Source organism: Vulpes vulpes, chromosome 14 (genome assembly GCF_048418805.1).
Source record: "Vulpes vulpes isolate BD-2025 chromosome 14, VulVul3, whole genome shotgun sequence".
Lineage (NCBI taxonomy): Eukaryota > Metazoa > Chordata > Mammalia > Carnivora > Canidae > Vulpes > Vulpes vulpes.
In genome coordinates this window covers 110063211-110082330 of record NC_132793.1, presented here as the reverse complement: position 1 = coordinate 110082330, position 19120 = coordinate 110063211, and the positions used below count along the sequence as shown (strand labels likewise).

General features: G+C 41.6%; 1 protein-coding gene and 1 long non-coding RNA gene across 2 annotated transcripts in view; one reads left to right on the top strand and one right to left on the bottom strand.

The window, feature by feature from the left end:
* The window catches only part of POLN (DNA polymerase nu), a 158130-nt gene that overhangs the window by 123990 nt on the left and 15020 nt on the right, over nt 1-19120 (bottom strand). Inside the window, exons 3-6 of the mRNA XM_025998872.2 lie at nt 18598-18741; nt 8509-8588; nt 5866-6366; nt 3278-3471 (exon numbers count right to left, since the gene is read on the bottom strand). Coding sequence (XP_025854657.2) covers nt 3278-3471; nt 5866-6366; nt 8509-8588; nt 18598-18736 — 914 coding nt within the window. The 5' untranslated portion in view covers nt 18737-18741. The remainder of the gene's footprint in view (nt 1-3277; nt 3472-5865; nt 6367-8508; nt 8589-18597; nt 18742-19120) is intronic.
* LOC140595492 (uncharacterized) lies at nt 1279-7181 on the top strand. The gene is made up of 2 exons (XR_011997158.1): nt 1279-1393; nt 6196-7181. It is a non-coding gene; the product is annotated as an uncharacterized lncRNA (long non-coding RNA).

The following is a 19120-nucleotide window of genomic DNA, read 5'->3' as shown; positions in this document are numbered from 1 at the left end:
AGGCTGAGGGAGAGAAAAAGCAGGAGTCCACTCAGCTCTGCACACTAAGTCAGCAGAGTTAGACTTTGCTCAGCTTGTTTCACAGGCATTTGCATTTTCTTGTGTGGTTTCACCTGGGCTTCCCTGGTGAACAAAAAGCCTACTTGAAGAAGGAAAGTCCTCTACAGAAAATTTTACTCAATACAGTGAAAGAAATGATAGACACAGAAAAATCACCATCTTCCAGACATAATTAGAAAGTGATTTCAATGACCCTCCTGACAGACGAAATCACTGAGGCAACTTTTGGTGGGGATGTTCACAATGGAGGGATCATGCTGGCATTACTTGAGCCACAGCTCCATCTGAGCATCATGGACATAAGGACAGCATAACTGCAGCATACCCAAAAGGTAACCAGAGTGCAGCATACCCAGCTAAACTTGAAATTCAGAAAAGCAGTGACTAATTTTTATCTGAAAAAAAATATAAATGTTTTTTAGAGATGTATGTCTGTAATGCAAGAATGTCTCTTACAATACTTGGGACATAGTCACACTAAAAAATTGTTTATCTAGAATTCAAATTTAGCATCCTGAGTTTTTGTTTGCTAAATCTGACCATCCAACTGTATCACAGATGGAGTATGAAGCAGACAGCACCACCCAGGGAAGTGCTCTCGTGAAAAAAGCTGGAGCTGAATAATGGACTTGTAGGACTAAGCTCCAGGTTACAGAAATAATGGAGGAAAGGGGTAAAAGTTAAAGAACCCCACAATCACAAAACCTTCTGCAAACTGGGGTCAGGGGTCAGAGGATGCTCTTGTTAAAAGAGGTGGGAGAGACAAGAAATGTCACGCATGACCTGGTCCTGATCCCCGGGGATCATGTGAAGAAGGACATTTTTTTTTTAATTAATTTTTATTGGTGTTCAATTTACCAACATACAGAAAAACACCCAGTGCTCATCCCGTCAAGTGGAAGAAGGACATTTTTAAAACAATCAGGTAATTTTAAATTTGGGCTGTGTATTAAAATTTTTAACTTTGAGAATTGTACTGGCTAAATGAAGAAACGCCCAGGTATTTTAAAACTGCATCCTGTGAGCTAAAATGACATGCCTGGGATTTTCCCTAATCCCAGTTCCCTACCCCTCTCCTCGAAAAGGGACAGATGAAGGAAGCATGGAAAACCCTTTGGTAACTATTTGGCGGGGGGGGTGTGTGTAGGGCTCATTACACTACTCTCTACTTTCATGTTTTCATAATTTGCTTTTTTTTTTTTTTTTTCTGGTCTACAGGAATGCAGTAGCAAATCAAGCAGGAACCTGGGAGCACACCGCAGGGGAGGAAGAGTGCTACAAGGAAGACCCTTGTAGCAAGGAGGCTGGGAAAGAGGATGAGCTCCCAGGCCTGGTGAGGTGCCACATACAGACCTGCAGGCATTGTAGGGAACTGTTGGGGCTCTGAGCAGGGAGTGTTGTGACCTGATTCATATGTGTGCAGGAAACAGGCTGAGGGGTGAGTTGAGGCAGGAGGCCCTCAGAAAGATGCAGCCCAGTTCAGTTGGGAGGGGAAAGGCTTCAGCAAATGGCAGGAGCAGAGGGGAAGATACAAGGTCAGCTTCTAGCTGTATTTTGAAGGCAGAGCCAATGGGATTTACTAAGAGATCGGATGAAAAGGAGAGAAGTTAAAGATAACGCCAAGACTGTTGGCCTGGGCTCATGGAGAACAAATGCTGACATTAACCTTGACAAAAAGGCTGTCAGAGGCAGACTTCAGGAAGACAGGAACTCAGTTTTGCACATGTTAAGACTGAAGTGACTACCAGATGTCTAAGTAAAGAGCATTGAGTAGGATATATAAATCCAGATTTTAGAAAAGGCTGTTCAAATATTAGGGCTCTGTTCTCACAGAGATCTTCTATAGAACATACCTGCCTAATTGTTCTTTCAGAAGAAAATTATATAAAAATAAGGCTATGGATTTCTTGTGAACAGGCTGCTCTATTTGACAAATGTCCCATTCTCACCAAAAATTATTGCAGTGTAAGTGCCTCCTGTTAAGCCTTTGATTGCCATACATTTCAAAAGACATCCATATTGCAAGCTGTATGACAACCCTTTAGCAAAACAATTGGACACCCCCACCCGTAAAGGTCCCTTTCAGACAGGCCAGGGGCATCTAGACACCTAACCTATGTGAGTGACCCTGCTTTTCCCTTCCTGCACTCTAATTCCCACTTTTATGACTTATATTAGCCAATAAAGAGTAAAACCTTGAAACCCCCAGCCTCCCATCCTCAGACCCTAATAAAGGCAGAGCCTGCACCCTCTTTCTCCAGCTATGACTTTGCTGTGTAGCCCCTGGTGTGCTGTGTACCCTCCAGGACCTGTGAGTAGTGAATCTTGTTCCTCAAAGTTCCCTGACGGTTTTTGTTGAATTGTGTCCTGTGATCATAAGAACTCTTTGGGTTGGTCCAGCCACAACACTGGCCCCTGGCATTCCTCACTGAGACAAGACAGATGCAGCAATTGCCTACAAGTCCCTCATGGTCCAGTGAGACTGTAGGAGGTCAAAAGGGCCAGGGCCAGGCCCAGGGCCTTCTTAACCCCAGCCTCTGTGAACTCTTCAGGACAGCAGCTTCAAGGAGTTACTGCCAGGCAGCCAAGGGGCTGGGACTTAGAGAGCTGGGCGGGCAGAAGTGGATGTCCCCACCCAAGGCAGAAACTGGAGTCAGGCTGACAATACATTCAGAGAACTGGTGACAAGGGCAGAAGCTGAAACCCACAGCAGGTTGAGATAGGGCAGCACAAGCATCCTTGCTTGTTCTAAAATTGTAAGATTCTAAAGGGGCAGGTCCAAGCGAGGCTGTCCTAAATTATTTCAACAGAATGAAATTTTGAAATTAGCATGAAATTAGGTGGTATTGAAGACAATTTACTTTTCGAATGCAGTGATAAATTAATTTTCTCTGTGAGAGAGATGAGGAAAATCATCTGGAACTGTGGCCACGACAGTGGATCTTCAGGCCTGTGGACACAGCTTTTCTCACCAACTTCTCACTGAGATGTTGGTTCAAATCCTGGAGGGGCTCCCATGAAGGAATGGAACCTCTGTTCCAGAAGCTCTTTGGGGGAAAGCAGGCTAGTGTGTGCAGAGCTTTCCGTCATTTAGACCCACTTTATTGTCATGTGCCCATATAAAACTGAAAGTTTAAAGTTGGAGTTTGGGAGACTTTAAATTGGACTGACAAATCAGGCATGTAAGCAGGATTTAAGGCAGTAGGAGATTTCTGACCTGGCAAATTGATTATATGCCTCTTGCTCGTGGTCCCCAGTAGAAGAGTGCTGTGTTTTGAGGTAGATATACTGATCACGGAGCGTGAAGCCTTCCTCCAGGACACCATCAGAGGTTGAGACATCCAGAGGACCATGGCTGTCTACATGGCTCTGCAGTAACATTGCAACTCCCTCAACAGAGGGAACCAGAGCCTGGGTTCAAAATTAAACACAAACAATGCATTTATTCAAGAAATGTGTGTTTTATAATTAAACAGAGAGAAAAGGCCTACAATTAAATTTGTAAATAAATAGCTCTTTTAATGACAATCAAGGCCAAAAACTAAACCCAAGATTTTACTCTCCAAATCTGGTCTCCTCTTTATTCAACATCACAACAGGAGTCTTAGCAAGTGTAATATGACTGGCAAAAGAAATAAAAGGCATATAAATCAGAAACAAAGAACTATACTGTCCCTATTTACAGATGACACAAATGTCTGCAGAAAAAAACCCAAAAGAATTTACAAAAAAACCTCCTGGAACCAATATGTGAATTTAGCAAGGTTGTAGGATATAAGATTAAAATACAGAATCAACCATACTTCTATATACTCTCAATGAACATATAAAAATAATCTTTTTTCAAAAAACTGTATTACCTGGGGCGCCTGGTTGGCTCAGTTGGTTAAGAATCTGACTTGATTTCGGCTCAGGAAATGGTCTCAGGGTCATGAGATCGAGCCCCACATGGGGCTCCATGCTGGGTGTGGAGCCTGCTTAGGATTTTCTCTCCCCCTCTCCCTCTGTCATCCTCCCTCCCTCTCTTTCTCTTTCCCTCTCTAAAAAAATAAATGATGTACTACCATTTATAATAACCATTCCAAAAAATGAAATACTTAAATAGAAATCAACAAGACATGTACAGGCTCTTTACCCTGAAAACTGCAAATACTAATGAAAGAAATCAAAGAAGACCAAACTAGCAGAGAGACACACCATGCATGAGGACCACAAAACTCCTAAGACTTAATCTGTAGAACCTAGATCAATAAATCCCAAGTATAAGGAACACAAAGAACACCACACGAAGTCATATTATGATCAAACTGCTTAAAACCAATAATAAAGAGAAAGCCTTAAAAGAAGGGGGTGGGGGCCAGAGAGGTGGGTCAGGAGCATTACCCAGACAGAGATAAAGAGAAGTGAGACAGCAGATCTCTGGCGGGAAACAAAGCAAGCTAGAAGATAGCAGAGGAAGCTCTTCCAACTGTTGAAAGAAAAAACTATTGGCTTATAACTTTTTTATGAGCAAGAATGTCTTTCAAAAATGATAGGTAAAGCAAGATTCGTATACTATACAGAAAACTACAAAACACTGCTAAAAGAAACTGAAGGTTTAAGTAAATGAAAGGATACTCCCCAATTCACGGGCCTGAAAACTCAATACTGTCAAGATGGCAAAATTCCCAAAATTCATCTACAGACTCAACACAATCTGTATCAGAATCCCAGCTGAGTGCCTGAAGGAATTGAAAAGTTGATCCTAAAATTTATATGGAAATGCAAAGTAATCAGAATACCCCCAAAAAAATCTTCAAAAAGACAAAGTTAGAAGACTCCTACTTCCTGATTTCAAAATTCACAACAAACCTAAAGTAACCAAGACCCTGTGATATAGGCATCAGGACAGACACACAGATCAATGGAAAGAACTAAGTGTCCAGAAATAAAGCCTTATATTTACAGTCAATTGAGTTTTGAGAAAAGTGCCAAGAAGATTCAATGGGGAAAGAGGAGTCCCTTCAACAGCTTGGGAAAGCTGGATATCAGCACACAAGAGGCAGGTTTGTGACCCTTATTTCACAATATATACAAAAATGAACTCAAAGTGAGCCACAGATTTAAATATAAGAGCAAAAACCATAAATTCTTAGAATAAAACACAAGAGAATATTTTAAAGAGCTGCATAAGGAAAGCATTCTTAAATATAACAACAAAAGTAAGGGCATACAAAAATTTGATAAATTGGAATTCATCAGATTTTAAAAACTTTGTGCTTTAAAAGACACCAGTAAGAAACTGGAAAAAAAAATAAGCCACAGATTTGGAGAACTACAAATCACAGATCTGACAAGGGACTTATATTAAAATATAGAAAAAAAGCTTACAGATCCAAAATAAAACACAAATAACCCAATTTAAAAATGAACAAACAATCTGAACAGACATTTCACCACAGAAGATACACAAATGGCACTAAGCACATGAGAAGATGCTCTATCTAATTAGTTATTACGGAAATGCCCCTTCACACCCACCAGAATGATCAAAACCAGACAGACCACAAGTATTGGCAAGGAGGTTAAGGATTTGGAGCCCTCACAAATACAAAAAAGGCATACCCGCTCTGGAAAACATTTGGGCAGTTTCTTAAAAATCTGAAGAGAGCTATGCATTATCAGTCATTCAGCACGGCGGGGAGGGGCAGGCTTCAAATCTTATTCTTAGCTCTCCCAACAAAATCAGACACTAAAAAAAATGGGGTCAGTTCTTTTACAGTGCCAAAGAAAAGAAACAAACAAAACCCAACACTGTTCACTAACCTGCTCAGCTTTTAGCTGGGTGGAACCATCCTCATACATCAGTGTTACCACCACGGTTACTGCCTGTTTGAGCATTTCAATCAGCTGGCTTTTCTCCATGTCATCCAAATACCTAGCATCACAAAAATGGTTTTCGCAGGCTCTGGAGTTCCCACAATTTAGGTAGGCTTCAACCTCATCAGCATCTTCTTCCAATGCCACATGTTCACTTGTTTTCCCTGAAAAATTATGTGTACTACATTTTCTTTTAAAAATCATGGGCATTTCTTTTTTTTCATTATTTTTATTTTCCTTTAGGAAATACTTTCTTTTACACTCCGTTTTCTGTAGGACTGAAGCCTCCTGGTTACACTGTGGAATGAAACAACTGGGAGGAGCCAATGAGCTGATGTTCTTCTGCTTTTGGTAAGTGGACAGCTGATCTGTGAGTCTGATACTGGAGGGCTGAAGACAGAGCTTGATGGACGTTCTTGATGTCTGGTTTGTAAAAGATTTCAGATTCTGCAGGAAAACATGAACTGTTTTAGGAATATGGATTCCTAAGAGAGATCTATAAACCAAACTAATTTCTGGTAAAATTCATCTAAAGTGGGGACACAGCTTCTCATGATCTATGATCAGACTTTCTAATGAAACTATATAGTATCTTCTAGAGCAGTAACTTTTCTCAACCCAGTTAGGAGTACATATCTGAATCAGGGGCTGGAATAGGCAGAAGTTCAAAAAGTCTCCAACCATACCCTGTGTCTGTAAGGAAGATGCCATGGATGGGAGTATTTTACAGATGCACCTAATGCTGCAGATTAATAATTTACAACTTCCAGGTAAAAGTCATTTACAGAGAAAGTGAGATCACCACAACTATTCGATAATGTTAATCCATCTACTAAAAATTTTTCAAAGTATAGATTTGCAGCAATCCTCTTACTGTATTGATCTTATACTGTACAATATTCATTCATAAATTCACAAATTGAGGGTAAAAAAAGAATTTCTACTCATCTCATTACTGGATTCATTTAGGATAAAATGTATTTTTAATGTTTATTTTTCAGATTTTGTGATATATTTATGGTGTTTTGAACAAATATAAATTAATAGTACTTTTAAAATACTTTTGAAGGAAAATGTTTCAATATTTGGCATATGGTCACAGAAAAGTTTATGCTCACATTTTTATTACAGAGAAATATATGGCTTCAACAAAAGACTTGTAGGCATAAAATTATATTACATTAATAATTCTGCAAGAGAGGATACAAGAAAAGAAGTTTGAGGAGCAAAAGGGAAATAAAAAAATTTCGATTGCTGAAGAATATCTTGCTCATGTCTTTTTTTTTTTTTTTTTTTTTTTTACGTGGGATTCGATCCCGGGTCTCCAGGATCGCGCCCCGGGCCAAAGGCAGGCACCAAACCACTGCGCCACCCAGGGATCCCCCGCTCATGTCTTTTTTAAAAGTATGCTTGTGGGTATTAGGTTACAAGAGTATTTTTTAAGTGGCTATATTTTAAACAATGATGTAATCATTTTTAAAATGTCAATATTGCCAGAGTGCCTGAGTGGATCAGTTGGTTGAGCATCTGCCTTTGGCTCAGGTCATGATCCCAAGAGTTCCTGGGATCAAGCCACCTGCCTGCTTCTCCCTCTGCTCCTCACCCTGTTCATGCTCTCTCTTCCTCTCTCTCTCTCAAATAAATAAAATCTGTTTTTAAAAGTCAATATTGTCAATACACCAGAAATTGTGTCCTATGAAACATTTTAAACTTGTTATGAATATTTTAAATTTCAACTTAAAAATATGTCATGAGCTATATACAGCTTTTCAAAATTCTTTTGAGAGCAATGAACAAAACCTGGGTAAGCTGGCTCTCTACCACTGCTGGAACAGCCCAGAGAGAAAATCTGGGCTCACTCACAAAGGGGCACCTTCCAGTTGTTGAATCCCTTCTCCCTCCACTTGAGGGCAAACCACCATCCTGTTACCGCCAGGGCTGTCCTGCCATCCCCACTTTACTACAGGGAGTTTCAGTTAGATTGAGTGAGGCTGGGCTTTGAACACCCCTGTCCCAGAGTCTATTCTCTCGGCCACTGTCTTTAGTGAGATGACCTCCTCTTTCCCTCCCCTCCTGCCCACCCCACATGGCTCATCTGCTGAGCAGTTGTGCCCCCTCCCTCCTGGGACTTCTCTGTATTTCAGCCATCCCAGAGCCCCAGCTTTCTCCCTAACCTGAACATTTCTACCAAGTCCTCCCCCTCTTCTCTAATGGTTGGGGCTCCTGATCATCCTGTAGGTGACCACTCAGGCATAATTTTCAGACTTCAAAAAGGCTCCCAGACTACTTTCCCCACCACCCAGAAAAAAAAAACAAAATGAGACAGCACAAAAGCTGGGTTAGTAGTCTCTGTTCCAGTGAGCTGACTCCTACCATGGCACTCAATGCACCGTCCTGTAGGGTCACAGCACTGCTCTGTCTTCCCCTCCCCTATCAAGCAAGTTCAACCATGAACTCCTAGAGAAGAACTCCGTTCCTTATTTTCTGCAGCATGGTAGCCACAGTGCCTAGCATACACTAGACAATTAAGTATGTGTTGAATAAGTGAAAGATATCTATTTAGAATCAATAATATTTGCAATGATTTACCCTTTTTTCCAGTGATTGATTCTTCCCATCTTCAAGAAGTACTGAATATTTAATACAGGAATTGTTTACCACTTCTGAAGCTTTTAAAAACACAAAAAGGGAACACAAGGCATTAAAGAAACATTGAAATCTAAGTCATATAATTAGCTAAACACTGAAAGTGGCCTCTATAAGCATGCTACTTACTCATTATTTACTTATATAAAACAACATAGTAACATTCATATCCAAAACATATACTATTGTTACAATAAACATTTATGTAACATATCTTCAAATTAACTGGAGACAGAACCAGGTAATCATAAAATGTTTATTAGAAATTATTACTTGGCATTTCCATTGTATACCGGAATCTGAAAACCCAAGTTCGACGTTTTACAGAAATCTTGAAAGTATTAAAGGTTTGAGGAGATTTTTATAATGAATAATATTTCAATGGAACAATAAGAGGTTCAGTAAAACATCATTAATACAAACTTCTGTTTTAAATTTTGTTTTAATAAGCCTGGACTGAGCAGTAAGTGATGGAACCACATTCAACCCCAGGCAGCATGACTCAGGTGTTTGTTTTCATAACCACTATGATTTATGTTCCGTCCACAGCAATAATAACAACCAAGACATGAAAACAGGGGAAATCTTTACAGTAAAAAGAACTTAGGATAAATTTAACAAAAAGCATGAGGTACTCAATGATGACAACTTAAAATCTCATAAAATGCCATTGAAACTATACAAATGGATTTTACAAATGGAAGGACACATCATCCAGATACGCACAAACGTTCAATTCTTCCAAAAATAAATTTAATGCAATTCCATTTAGAGACCCTACAAGGGCTCTTTTAATTGAAAAAAAATGTCAAAGGCCATATGAAATACCAGATATCTGAAAACAGACACGAAAGTAAGTTAAAAAAACAATAAAAGGCTCGCCTTGCTTGACTATCAGAACATACTATTCAGCGACCACAATCAAATTCATGTTGTATTTGGACAGGAAGAGTCAAAAGATTTCTAAAACAGAACAGACAATCCAGAAACTGACCCATGGCTTTATGAGACTCTACTATAGAACAAAGATAGTATCTCAATTCAGTAGAATACAACAGGTTAATAAATAGGGATAGCAGTAGTGCTTCTGAAAGAAAAGAACATACTGGGAAAATCATTTGGAACAAAAAGGATAAAGGGCTAATATCTGTGTTATACAACAAGCACTTAAATGCAGGCAAAAAAAGACAGTTTGATTTTTAAAATGAGTACAAGATAGAAAGAAGCAGTATACAAATAAGCAAATCCCAAAAGCAAATAAACACAATATAATACTCAAACTCTCTAGTGGTCAGGGAAATGCAAACTTAATGCAACCAGAGGTAGAAGGAAGAGGTAGTTTCAGGCATTGCTGGTAAAAATGTGAATAGCTAGAATCTTCTTGGAAAGGAAATTGTCAACACCTATTGAAATTAGTACATCCATCACTCCTGAGTTGGGAAGAGGACTGTCCTAAAGGAACAAAGATGGGCTTCCAGGGTGCTACTGATGTCCTGTTTCTTAATCTGCACGAGTTACAGGAGTGTTCAGTTTGTGAAATGTTGAGTTATAAACTCAGAATACACGTGTTTTGTGTGCAGAATCTGTGTGTGTAACCTCAATAAAAGCAGAGATATAAAATGTATAAATCATCTAACCAAACAAACTCACTATTGGCTGTTTCATAGAAACATATGCAATGATAAGTAGCTTTAAACCAAAACATCTATGGCAGTGTTGCTTTATGGCAAAGGACTGAAAAACAAAGCAGATACCAATCAAAAGGGCAGTTGATGAATAAATTATATAACATCTACGCCATGAAGCACACGACCACTGAAAAGAATGACTTAGAGCTTTATTAATTGCCTTGAAGATACAGAAATCTGTGAAAATACGATCTCATTTTTGCAATTAGTGACCAAATCTCCCCGCTTATGTGTATAAGTATGTTATACACATTCACTGGCATAAGCCTTGTCCCCAGGAGGCTGACTCAGATGGTTTGCATTTGGAAAGGTTAGTGGGGAGTGCTCTCAGGATCAATGTTTACAGGAACGTGAGGGAAGGAGGACCGGGCCAAGATGCAGTCACTACAAAGGCCTGCTTGGGACCTGGATGGCCTATAGAGTTATCCCCCAATGGATCACGGAAGCAGGCCTTTATATGCCAGCACTGACCAGTCATTGGATCAGTTGCCCCTGGGAAAGGAGTGTGCAGCTGAGGCAGCCACCAGGAGAGGCTGATTGTGAGCAGCCAGCCAGCAACACTCCCAGCAGGTGGGGTGATGAATGGTGGAATCTGGGCATCCACAGGACTCACTACAGTCCTTTGCTACTGGGCACTACACTGCACTGCTCCCAGCCACTCGCTGCAGATACATTCTGAAAGTAGCTCCTTCAGGATGCTGGTGGGCCTCTTCCTGGAAGATACTTTTAAAAGGAAGGTTAATGGGATGAACTGAATCACCTGGTCACTGAAGCTGGTCTCAAAGCTACAAATGATATTTGTGTCCCTCGAATGCACATTCTAGAGTCCCCTCACCCTGGCTTAGCACTTCTGCTGGTCTACCTAGCTCATCTGATCGATGGAACTACCCAAACCCCTCATCTCTGAGAGGTATAAGCCCCTGGTCACCATGCCTTTCTCAGGCCATGGTCACTGCATTTGCCATCAGATTCAGACAGAGGACAGAGGTGACTAGTCTTATCAGCTGGGTACCAAATGTATGCTTCCTTGCACCATCATGTAACAGCAGCCCTGACTTCGGGTGATCAGGAGGCATCTCAAGCAACTGCTTGAGACTGCTCAAGTGTACACAAGCAACTGCTTATGTTCCTTGCCTGCCAGTCTCTTAGCTATTGAAAGGATAGGGCAGCAACTGCAGCTTCAAATTAAATGGCATTTTTCCCATGCTCCAAGTGAGTTTTCCCTCTGGCAGTCAAGACTTAATCTGCAGAACCCAGAGGTGTTGGGGGAGAGACAAATTTACAGTACTGGAAATGATGGTAAGCAGGACCACTCCCACATCCTTCTTAATTATACATCTTGGGGACACTACACCCAGTAGTGGCTACTGATGGACAGTGTTTACCACACCCTGGAGATTGCTCCTCCATGCTGCTGGAAGCTACACCTACTACAGGCCATTCCTCCCTCCAACAGGGTGGTGCTCCTGGGTATGTTGCTGGGGGAACCCTTGGGTCCACATCACGTGCCCACTGCAGCTCCCTTGCTGTATAGTGGGTCCCCATGTCCAATGTAATGCTTGTGTAACTGTCAGTGGATCAAACACTCTGAGCCTTGGATATCAGAGCTCACTGAGGCCCTGCAAACAGGAAAGGGAAAGCCATGCCTGGATCATGTCAATTCCGGTCAAGATACATCTCCACACCTTTAGGGGCACAAAAGATTCAGTGTTGTCACCTTGCTGCCAAGTCACTGTTCCTTCAAAGGATGGTAGTACTGGGGACTAGGTGTTTGGTCTGTTGTTGGAAGGCTGGACATTCAGCAGAGGTATTATTAGATCAGCCCTGGTGAGTGGGAGTGCATGTGGTTGGGTCTATGTGTGACCTCCACCCTGGCCCATGACCATTCCACTGAAGAGCCCCCAGGTGCTTGTACTGGGACAGCAGGTGACAGGCTAGTGCATGTTAGCTGGCCAAGTCATTCCCATTGTTTACTCCTTCAACTTCTACCTTGGGGAGCTGTTCTGTGTCTGTCTTTGCTGTGTTTATTTCTTTACTCCTAGGTAGCTAATCCCATTACTAGTTAAAATCCTCTTTCCCTGTTCAAATTACCCTATGGTTTGGTTCACCTGACGGGCGCACATCTCAGGCTTCCCCAACAGGCCCAATAACTCTTAGCTATTGTTGGCTTAATGGCCAGGAGGGGAGGAGACAGAAATTCCTGAGGGAGGAAGTGTTTATCGAGAAGAAACCTGCATGGCCTTCAGCAACAATAGGACTGGACGCTCCTCCTTTAACAGAGAAGTAGCCACATGTGCAGGTCTCAGAGCAATCTGGGATTCAGAATTTGAATGTGCCAATCCAGGTGTCCATGGCAAATCTCAGGGTCTCATCCTTCTTCCTGATCAAGGCTCTGACCTTGAAGTAGCACACCTGCCTGGGCTGAGAATCCAAGCCTTCTCTAGAGTCCTACAAGTCGTAGGACTAAGTACTGGTCTTAGTGTCCTAAGTGGTCTCTTTTTAGGAAGTTCTCTGGTTACATGTAGCCTGTAACTGCTTATTAATCACCCTCAGCCCTTGTCTTTTCCAAAGGATCTATAAGGATCTATTATTACTAGCCACAGCCATGAATTCCATTGTCTGCCACTGCCTTGTACTTTTCAAATACACAGTAAATCCCAGCAGCCTGGGCAGTGGCTTCCACTGGTATGCCATACAATCCACCTGTAGTCCAAGGCTGAACTGCACTGCTACCATTCCTATTCCACTACAACCTGTGAGGAAGCCATCAGTGCCAATCTGCCTACTCCAAAATGCCACGTGTGCTTTCTCAGACCACTCCTGGCACCAACTATAGCAGATTGGGTTCCTGGGAATCAGACTAAGCTTTGGCCACAGAAAGCTTCTGGCGGGAGAAAAGGACTGAGTGAAGAGGAAGCTCCAGTGTGGTACAGTTGTAAGGAAGGTCTCAGCTAATCCCACTGGAAGGGGGGAGGGGGCTGGATGGCATAGTGCAGCCACACATGCGAGCTACAATTACAATCATGGGAAGAAATGGAGAAAAGTGTAAAAGGGATATAGCAAGTACATTATTAGCATGGGTTAGCAACCTCTCCATGGGGAGAGGGCTCAACAAAGCAAAAGCCTGAATTAAAACAATGTGGAGGGGATCCCTGGGTGGCTCAGTGGTTTAGCGCCTGCCTTTGGCCCAGGGCACAATCAGGTCCCGGGATCAGGTCCCACATCGGGCTCCCGGCGTGGAGCCTGCTTCTCCCTCCTCCTGTGTCTCTGCCTCTCTCTCTCGCCTCTCTATCATAAATAAATAAATAAATAAATAAATAAATAAATAAATAAATAAATAAATAAATAAAATCTTAGAAAAAGAAACAATGTGGAGGGACACCTGGGTGGCTCGGTGGTTGAGCTTCTGCCTTTGGCTCAGGGTGTGATCCCTGGGTCCGGGATTGAGTCTCACATCGGGCTCCCTGCAAGGAGCCTGCTTCTCCCTCTGCCTATGTTTCAGCCTCTCTTGGTCTCTCATGAATAAATAAATAAAATCTTTAAAAAAAATGTGCAGATGAACCCTTTCACTACATGCCTGCGTGTATAAGAATGTAAGGAAAGATTTTTAAATGTGAATTATGGGCTTTATGCTTTTGGCTTTAAGAACAATTTCCTAAGTATTAAAAAAAAAAAAGATCTCCCCAAAATATTTACAACATATTTAGAACTCCTTCACATACATGTATTGTGTATAGAAAGCTCTTCCAAGTCAGTGAGAGGAAGCCACAGGTGAGTGTATGTGCGGCAGCACTCAGAGGCGAAAACCCTGCCCTGCCTCAAGGATCTCAAAGCACACAAAGAGCCAGAGCATCATACAACCAGAGGTACCCTATGGTGAGTCCTCTCAACCGAGCTGCAAATGAATCCAGGACAGGTTACTTCCAATAAGGCAAACTTGAGCAAAGGGCACCTGGGAGGACTCAATCAGTTGGGCAACTGATTCTTGGTTTTGGCTCAGGTCATGTTCTCAGGGTCCTGAGATGGGGCCAGTGTTGGGCTCCCTGCTCAGTGGGGTATCTCCTTCCTTCTCCTTGCCCCTCCCCCCACTCATGCTCTAATAAGTAAATCTTAAAGGAAAAGTATTTTGAGCAGGACCATGTAAAATGCTTTCCTCACTCAGTTGAGTGGAGAAGAAAGAAAAGGCTAAGTAGAGGAGGATACCGGAAAACACCATGTGTTTGGAAGTCGCAGTCAAATCTGCATGAGGTGTAGAGGGACAAGTAGTAGGGCAAATGACTGAACAGGGCAGGCAGGGATCCCTCAAAGCACCTGGGATGTTTCCAGAAGTGGTCAAGGACAAAAGCTGAGCTAGTTCTAGCAAAGGCCTGAGGGCAAGACAAAGGGGCAATAATGAAGGTAAAGAACGATTAGGAAGCCACTGCCAATATCCTAGTGAGGAGGAATGCAGGCATGTATGAGGGCAATGGGGATTGAAATCCAACACCTGGCAGGCTTGTCAAATAACTGGATACAAGGATTTTATGTTTACTTAATAGAAATAAAAATAGGGGGATCCCTGGGTGGCGCAGCGGTTTGGCGCCTGCCTTTGGCCCAGGGCGCGATCCTGGAGACCCGGGATCGAATCCCACTCGGGCTTCCGGTGCATGGAGCCTGCTTCTCCCTCTGCCTGTGTCTCTGCCTCTCTCTCTCTCTATGACTATCATAAATAAATAAAAAAATCTTAAAAAAAAATAGAAATAAAAATAGGGGGATGAAAAAAAAAAGAAAAGAGAAAAAAATAGGGGGATGCCTGGGTGGCTCAGTGGTTGAGTGTCTGCTTTCGGCTCAGGGTATGATCCTGGGATCCGGGATCAAGCCCCACATCGGGCTCTACTAGGAGCCTGCTTCTCCCTCTACCTAGGTCTCTGCCTCTCTCTCTGTGCCTCTCGTGAATAAATAAATCAATCTTTAATGAACATAATCAAGACAGATCTGTTTGGTCACTTAGTTTTATGTTATCTGTCCTTGAAATCGCAGATTTCTACTGGATGGTGGAATAAAGACACACTTCATATTAATGGACTCGATTTTCACAAATATTTACCTTTGGGATCCCAAATTGTATTAATGTAATATCTGCAAATATATATGTATACATTTCTTTTAAACTAGAAAACCAAATTCACATCTAAGCTGTTAAAATGAAAAACAATTTGGACAAATGTGTACTAGGAAACATTATTTGATTTCTACAGCCACTCAGACAAAACAGAGATCTCTTTTAATAAACATATGCTGAATCCTATGCATAACCCTATACAGAGCAGCAGGTCAGCTGGCAACCCTGAAGCGGCCCTGCAAACTCCTCCTCCCCCAGTATTTACCAAAGACTTTTAGGAGCATTACTGAACCATCAAATGACAATGAAAATTTAAGTCAGATGGACCCACGTTTCAATCTCGTTTATAAAGGTGTATGGATTAAGGTACAAAACTAAGCTACAGTCACAAAAGACCCAACAAGACAGTGGCTTAAATAACAAAGTTTATTTTTCTTTCATGTTCTGAGGTTGAGTGTTCTCAGCTGGCTGTAAATGTTTCATGTGGTATCTCCAGGACTGGGGTCTTTCCAACACGTTGTATAATCCTCTAGGACAGTGTTATCATTTGCAGAGTTCGAAAGGAGGGTTCCTACTAGAGGGAAGGAAAGAGGCCTACCCCAGAAATGGCCCACAATACCTGAGGGCACATCCTGCTGACAGGATCCCAGGTCACCCCTGACTGCAAGGAGACAGCCATGTAGTCAGAAGGGAAAGACGGCCAAAAAAAGGCCTCTGGAGCAACGCAAAATGCCCATGGTAAGGAAGTGTAAGTGACTGCTGCAAGTCAGGATGATGGCTACCTCCAGCAGGGAGAGAGTTTTAACTGAGAATGAAACTTCGAGGTTCTGGCGATGTGACGATGTGGATGTCCTCTTTATATTCATTGGTTACACATAAGTTGAAGTTTTTGCATATTTTGTTTTTTTTTTTTTTCCCAGTGGAGGGCTTTTAAATAAAGATCAATCTCATAGCAAGAAGACCTACACAGTCCAACCCTTATTGGGTGTGTGTCTTCACACCTTCAGGATAGCACATAAGGCAGAGACCCCAAAGTGACATAGAACACTAATGTTGTTTGGTTTTACCTGTTTGTAGTAACAAATATTTGTAGTTATTCTCAACGATTTATGGATTCGGTTTTTATATTTATTTGGTACAAAATGTGCTTTAGAAATGAAAAGCTGATTTGCAGTATTTTCCTTGTAAGAGATGAAGATCTGACACAGTCACCCCAGCATGTGACAAAAGTCCAGGAATCAACTAGATCTTAGGTTCAGCATCATTCATCAATAACCCACCAGCAGGGGAAGCCCAGGTGGCCCAGTGGTTTAGCGCCGCCTTCACCCCAGGGCGTGATCCTGGAGACCTGGGATCCAGTCCTACATCGGGCTCCCTACATGGAGCCTGCTTCTCCCTCTGCCTGTGTCTCTGCCTCTCTCTCTCTCTCTCTCTCTCTCTGTGTGTGTGTGTGTGCCTCTCTCATAAATAAGTAATAAAAAAATATTAAAAAAAAAAACCACCAGCAACCCAACTTAATCAAATCCATATTAAATAAGAACTAAAACTGATGAAACTCTGAAACAGATGAACTCCAAGGTGGTCCCTACTCACTCTTAACCCACAGGGTACAGCAACAGTGACAGGATGCTCCCAATCATGCTGCAGAAGACTGGGATGTCAGTCTTGCCAGGGAGAAAGCTGCACCTCAGAAGAACCATGTGGAAAAGAACTGAAGGTGTTTTAACAGCCAACAACTTGGAAGAAACAGAGGCCTTCGGCCCAAAGGCCTACAAGGAACTGAATCTGCCAACAAACCTGTGAACTGGAAGCAAATGCTTCCCTGTTCGGGCCTCAGATGAGACCCAAACCCTCTGACACATCCACACTGTAGTCCAACAAAGGATGAAGCTAAGTTGTACCCAGTCTCCTGACTCAGAAACTGGGAGAAACCAAATGTGCATTGTTTTAAGTCGCTAAGTTTGTAGCAACAGTGTTGTACAGCAACAGCCAATACGGAATCTTTGTGAAAAGTCCACTCTTTCCAAATCCTTAACACTTGACAGAAAAATAATACCTTATCTTTTCCCATTACCTCTCAATAAATTTATGAAAACTAGAATTTTATAGGGTATTTGAAGAGTATAACAATAGAGTTCACAAGATGGACTGACTGATCACCAAAAATCTTTCTTCACAGAGACTCACATTGAAACTTCCAGAGGCACTGCACTATTCCTATCAGTATTCTTTTAAATTCTTTTCAGTTTTTAAAGGGAAGTACATTTCCACTTCTGTCAAGTGCCCACTGCTCTTTTATTTTAGAAAGTATACAGAATAAAGGAGAAAGCCCTTTGACATCTGAGTATTTATTTTCTTTACTATCTCCCCCACACCATTCCCCAAAAACATTACCAACTGTTAGGTATGTGGTCCATACCCAAAACTTCCTAGCAGTTCATTTATCAGTGACTTTTACTACAATGAGGCTCATGAGCAACAGATGTCTGAATATGAACAGACTGAAATGTTAAGTGCTACTATATTTTAATCAAGAAACTGCACTTGTATAGCTTTTGCACTATTTGTCAATGCTCTCAATTACTTAATCAAAATTATCAATTATATCTCACATATAACTTACTCTGTAGAAAAGAAACAACACATTATTGGCCCAGACTTAAATATTAAGACACAAACAAGAACAACAAGCTGCTTTGCTGGTAAAACAAACTGGTGATCCAAATGTCACACTTTGTGCCCATGCCACCGCTGCTGCTATGTGACATCCTATTCTAAGTACACACACCTAAAAGGTCACAGTCCTCAGGCAGCGTTAAGACACACACTAACACACATCTCTTGTTTGCCACACACAGCAAGTACTATGTCCATGTGCATCCAATGACCCAAGAGCTAAGGCTGAACAAACTGAGAGGCACCGTGAAAGAGCCCAGCTTTTCCAAGGTTAAACGACGCAGATTCTCAGGAAATCTCTGACAGAAATGCCTGGAACAATGAAGAGAGTGTTACATTTTAAAGCAGTAAAGGCTGAGAGAATGTGAAATCCAGTGAGCAGACGCTCAGTCATCACTGAATGAGAATAAGCCAAAGGGAGCTGGGCTCCATGTCTGTAGCAAGAACCTCCCTACACAATACAAGGTTCCTGACAATAATTCTGCTGTTTCATTTTTGAACCTTAACTCAAGAAATAATTAACATTCAAGGTAACAAGACAGAAAGATGTTTATAAAAACTACTTACTCTTTTCACTCTCTCTCCAATTCTTAGACTCCACTAAATCACCTGAATGCATAGCAGACATAATCTTCTGTGCAACACTGGAGAGCGGTATTTTACAGAGATCAAAGCCTACAAATGCCTCATAATTTTCCATTTTCATAAATCCTAAATGTAAGATAAATATCCACATGTTAATTTTGAGACCTCAAAATAAGGAACATGTTACTTGAAAAACATTACATCCAGAGGCATTCCTACAAACTAGCCTACTAATGATCACGGAAAATAGGTAGCAGTTGCCTCCATAATTACAACAATAAGAAGGGAGCAAAACAGTTACAGGCTCAACCAGAATATCCTGGTAAACAGGGAACAAAGAATATATTTTCTAGTTAACCAATTTTGAAGCAAGCAATCTATTCATAGATCTCCTGAGATCTGAAACAAATGGCTGTTATAATTAACCTTCGAATATGCAAACCTAGTAACAGAAAAATTATTTTTAATGGACTTGGGTAATTATGATAGACACACATCATTTCAT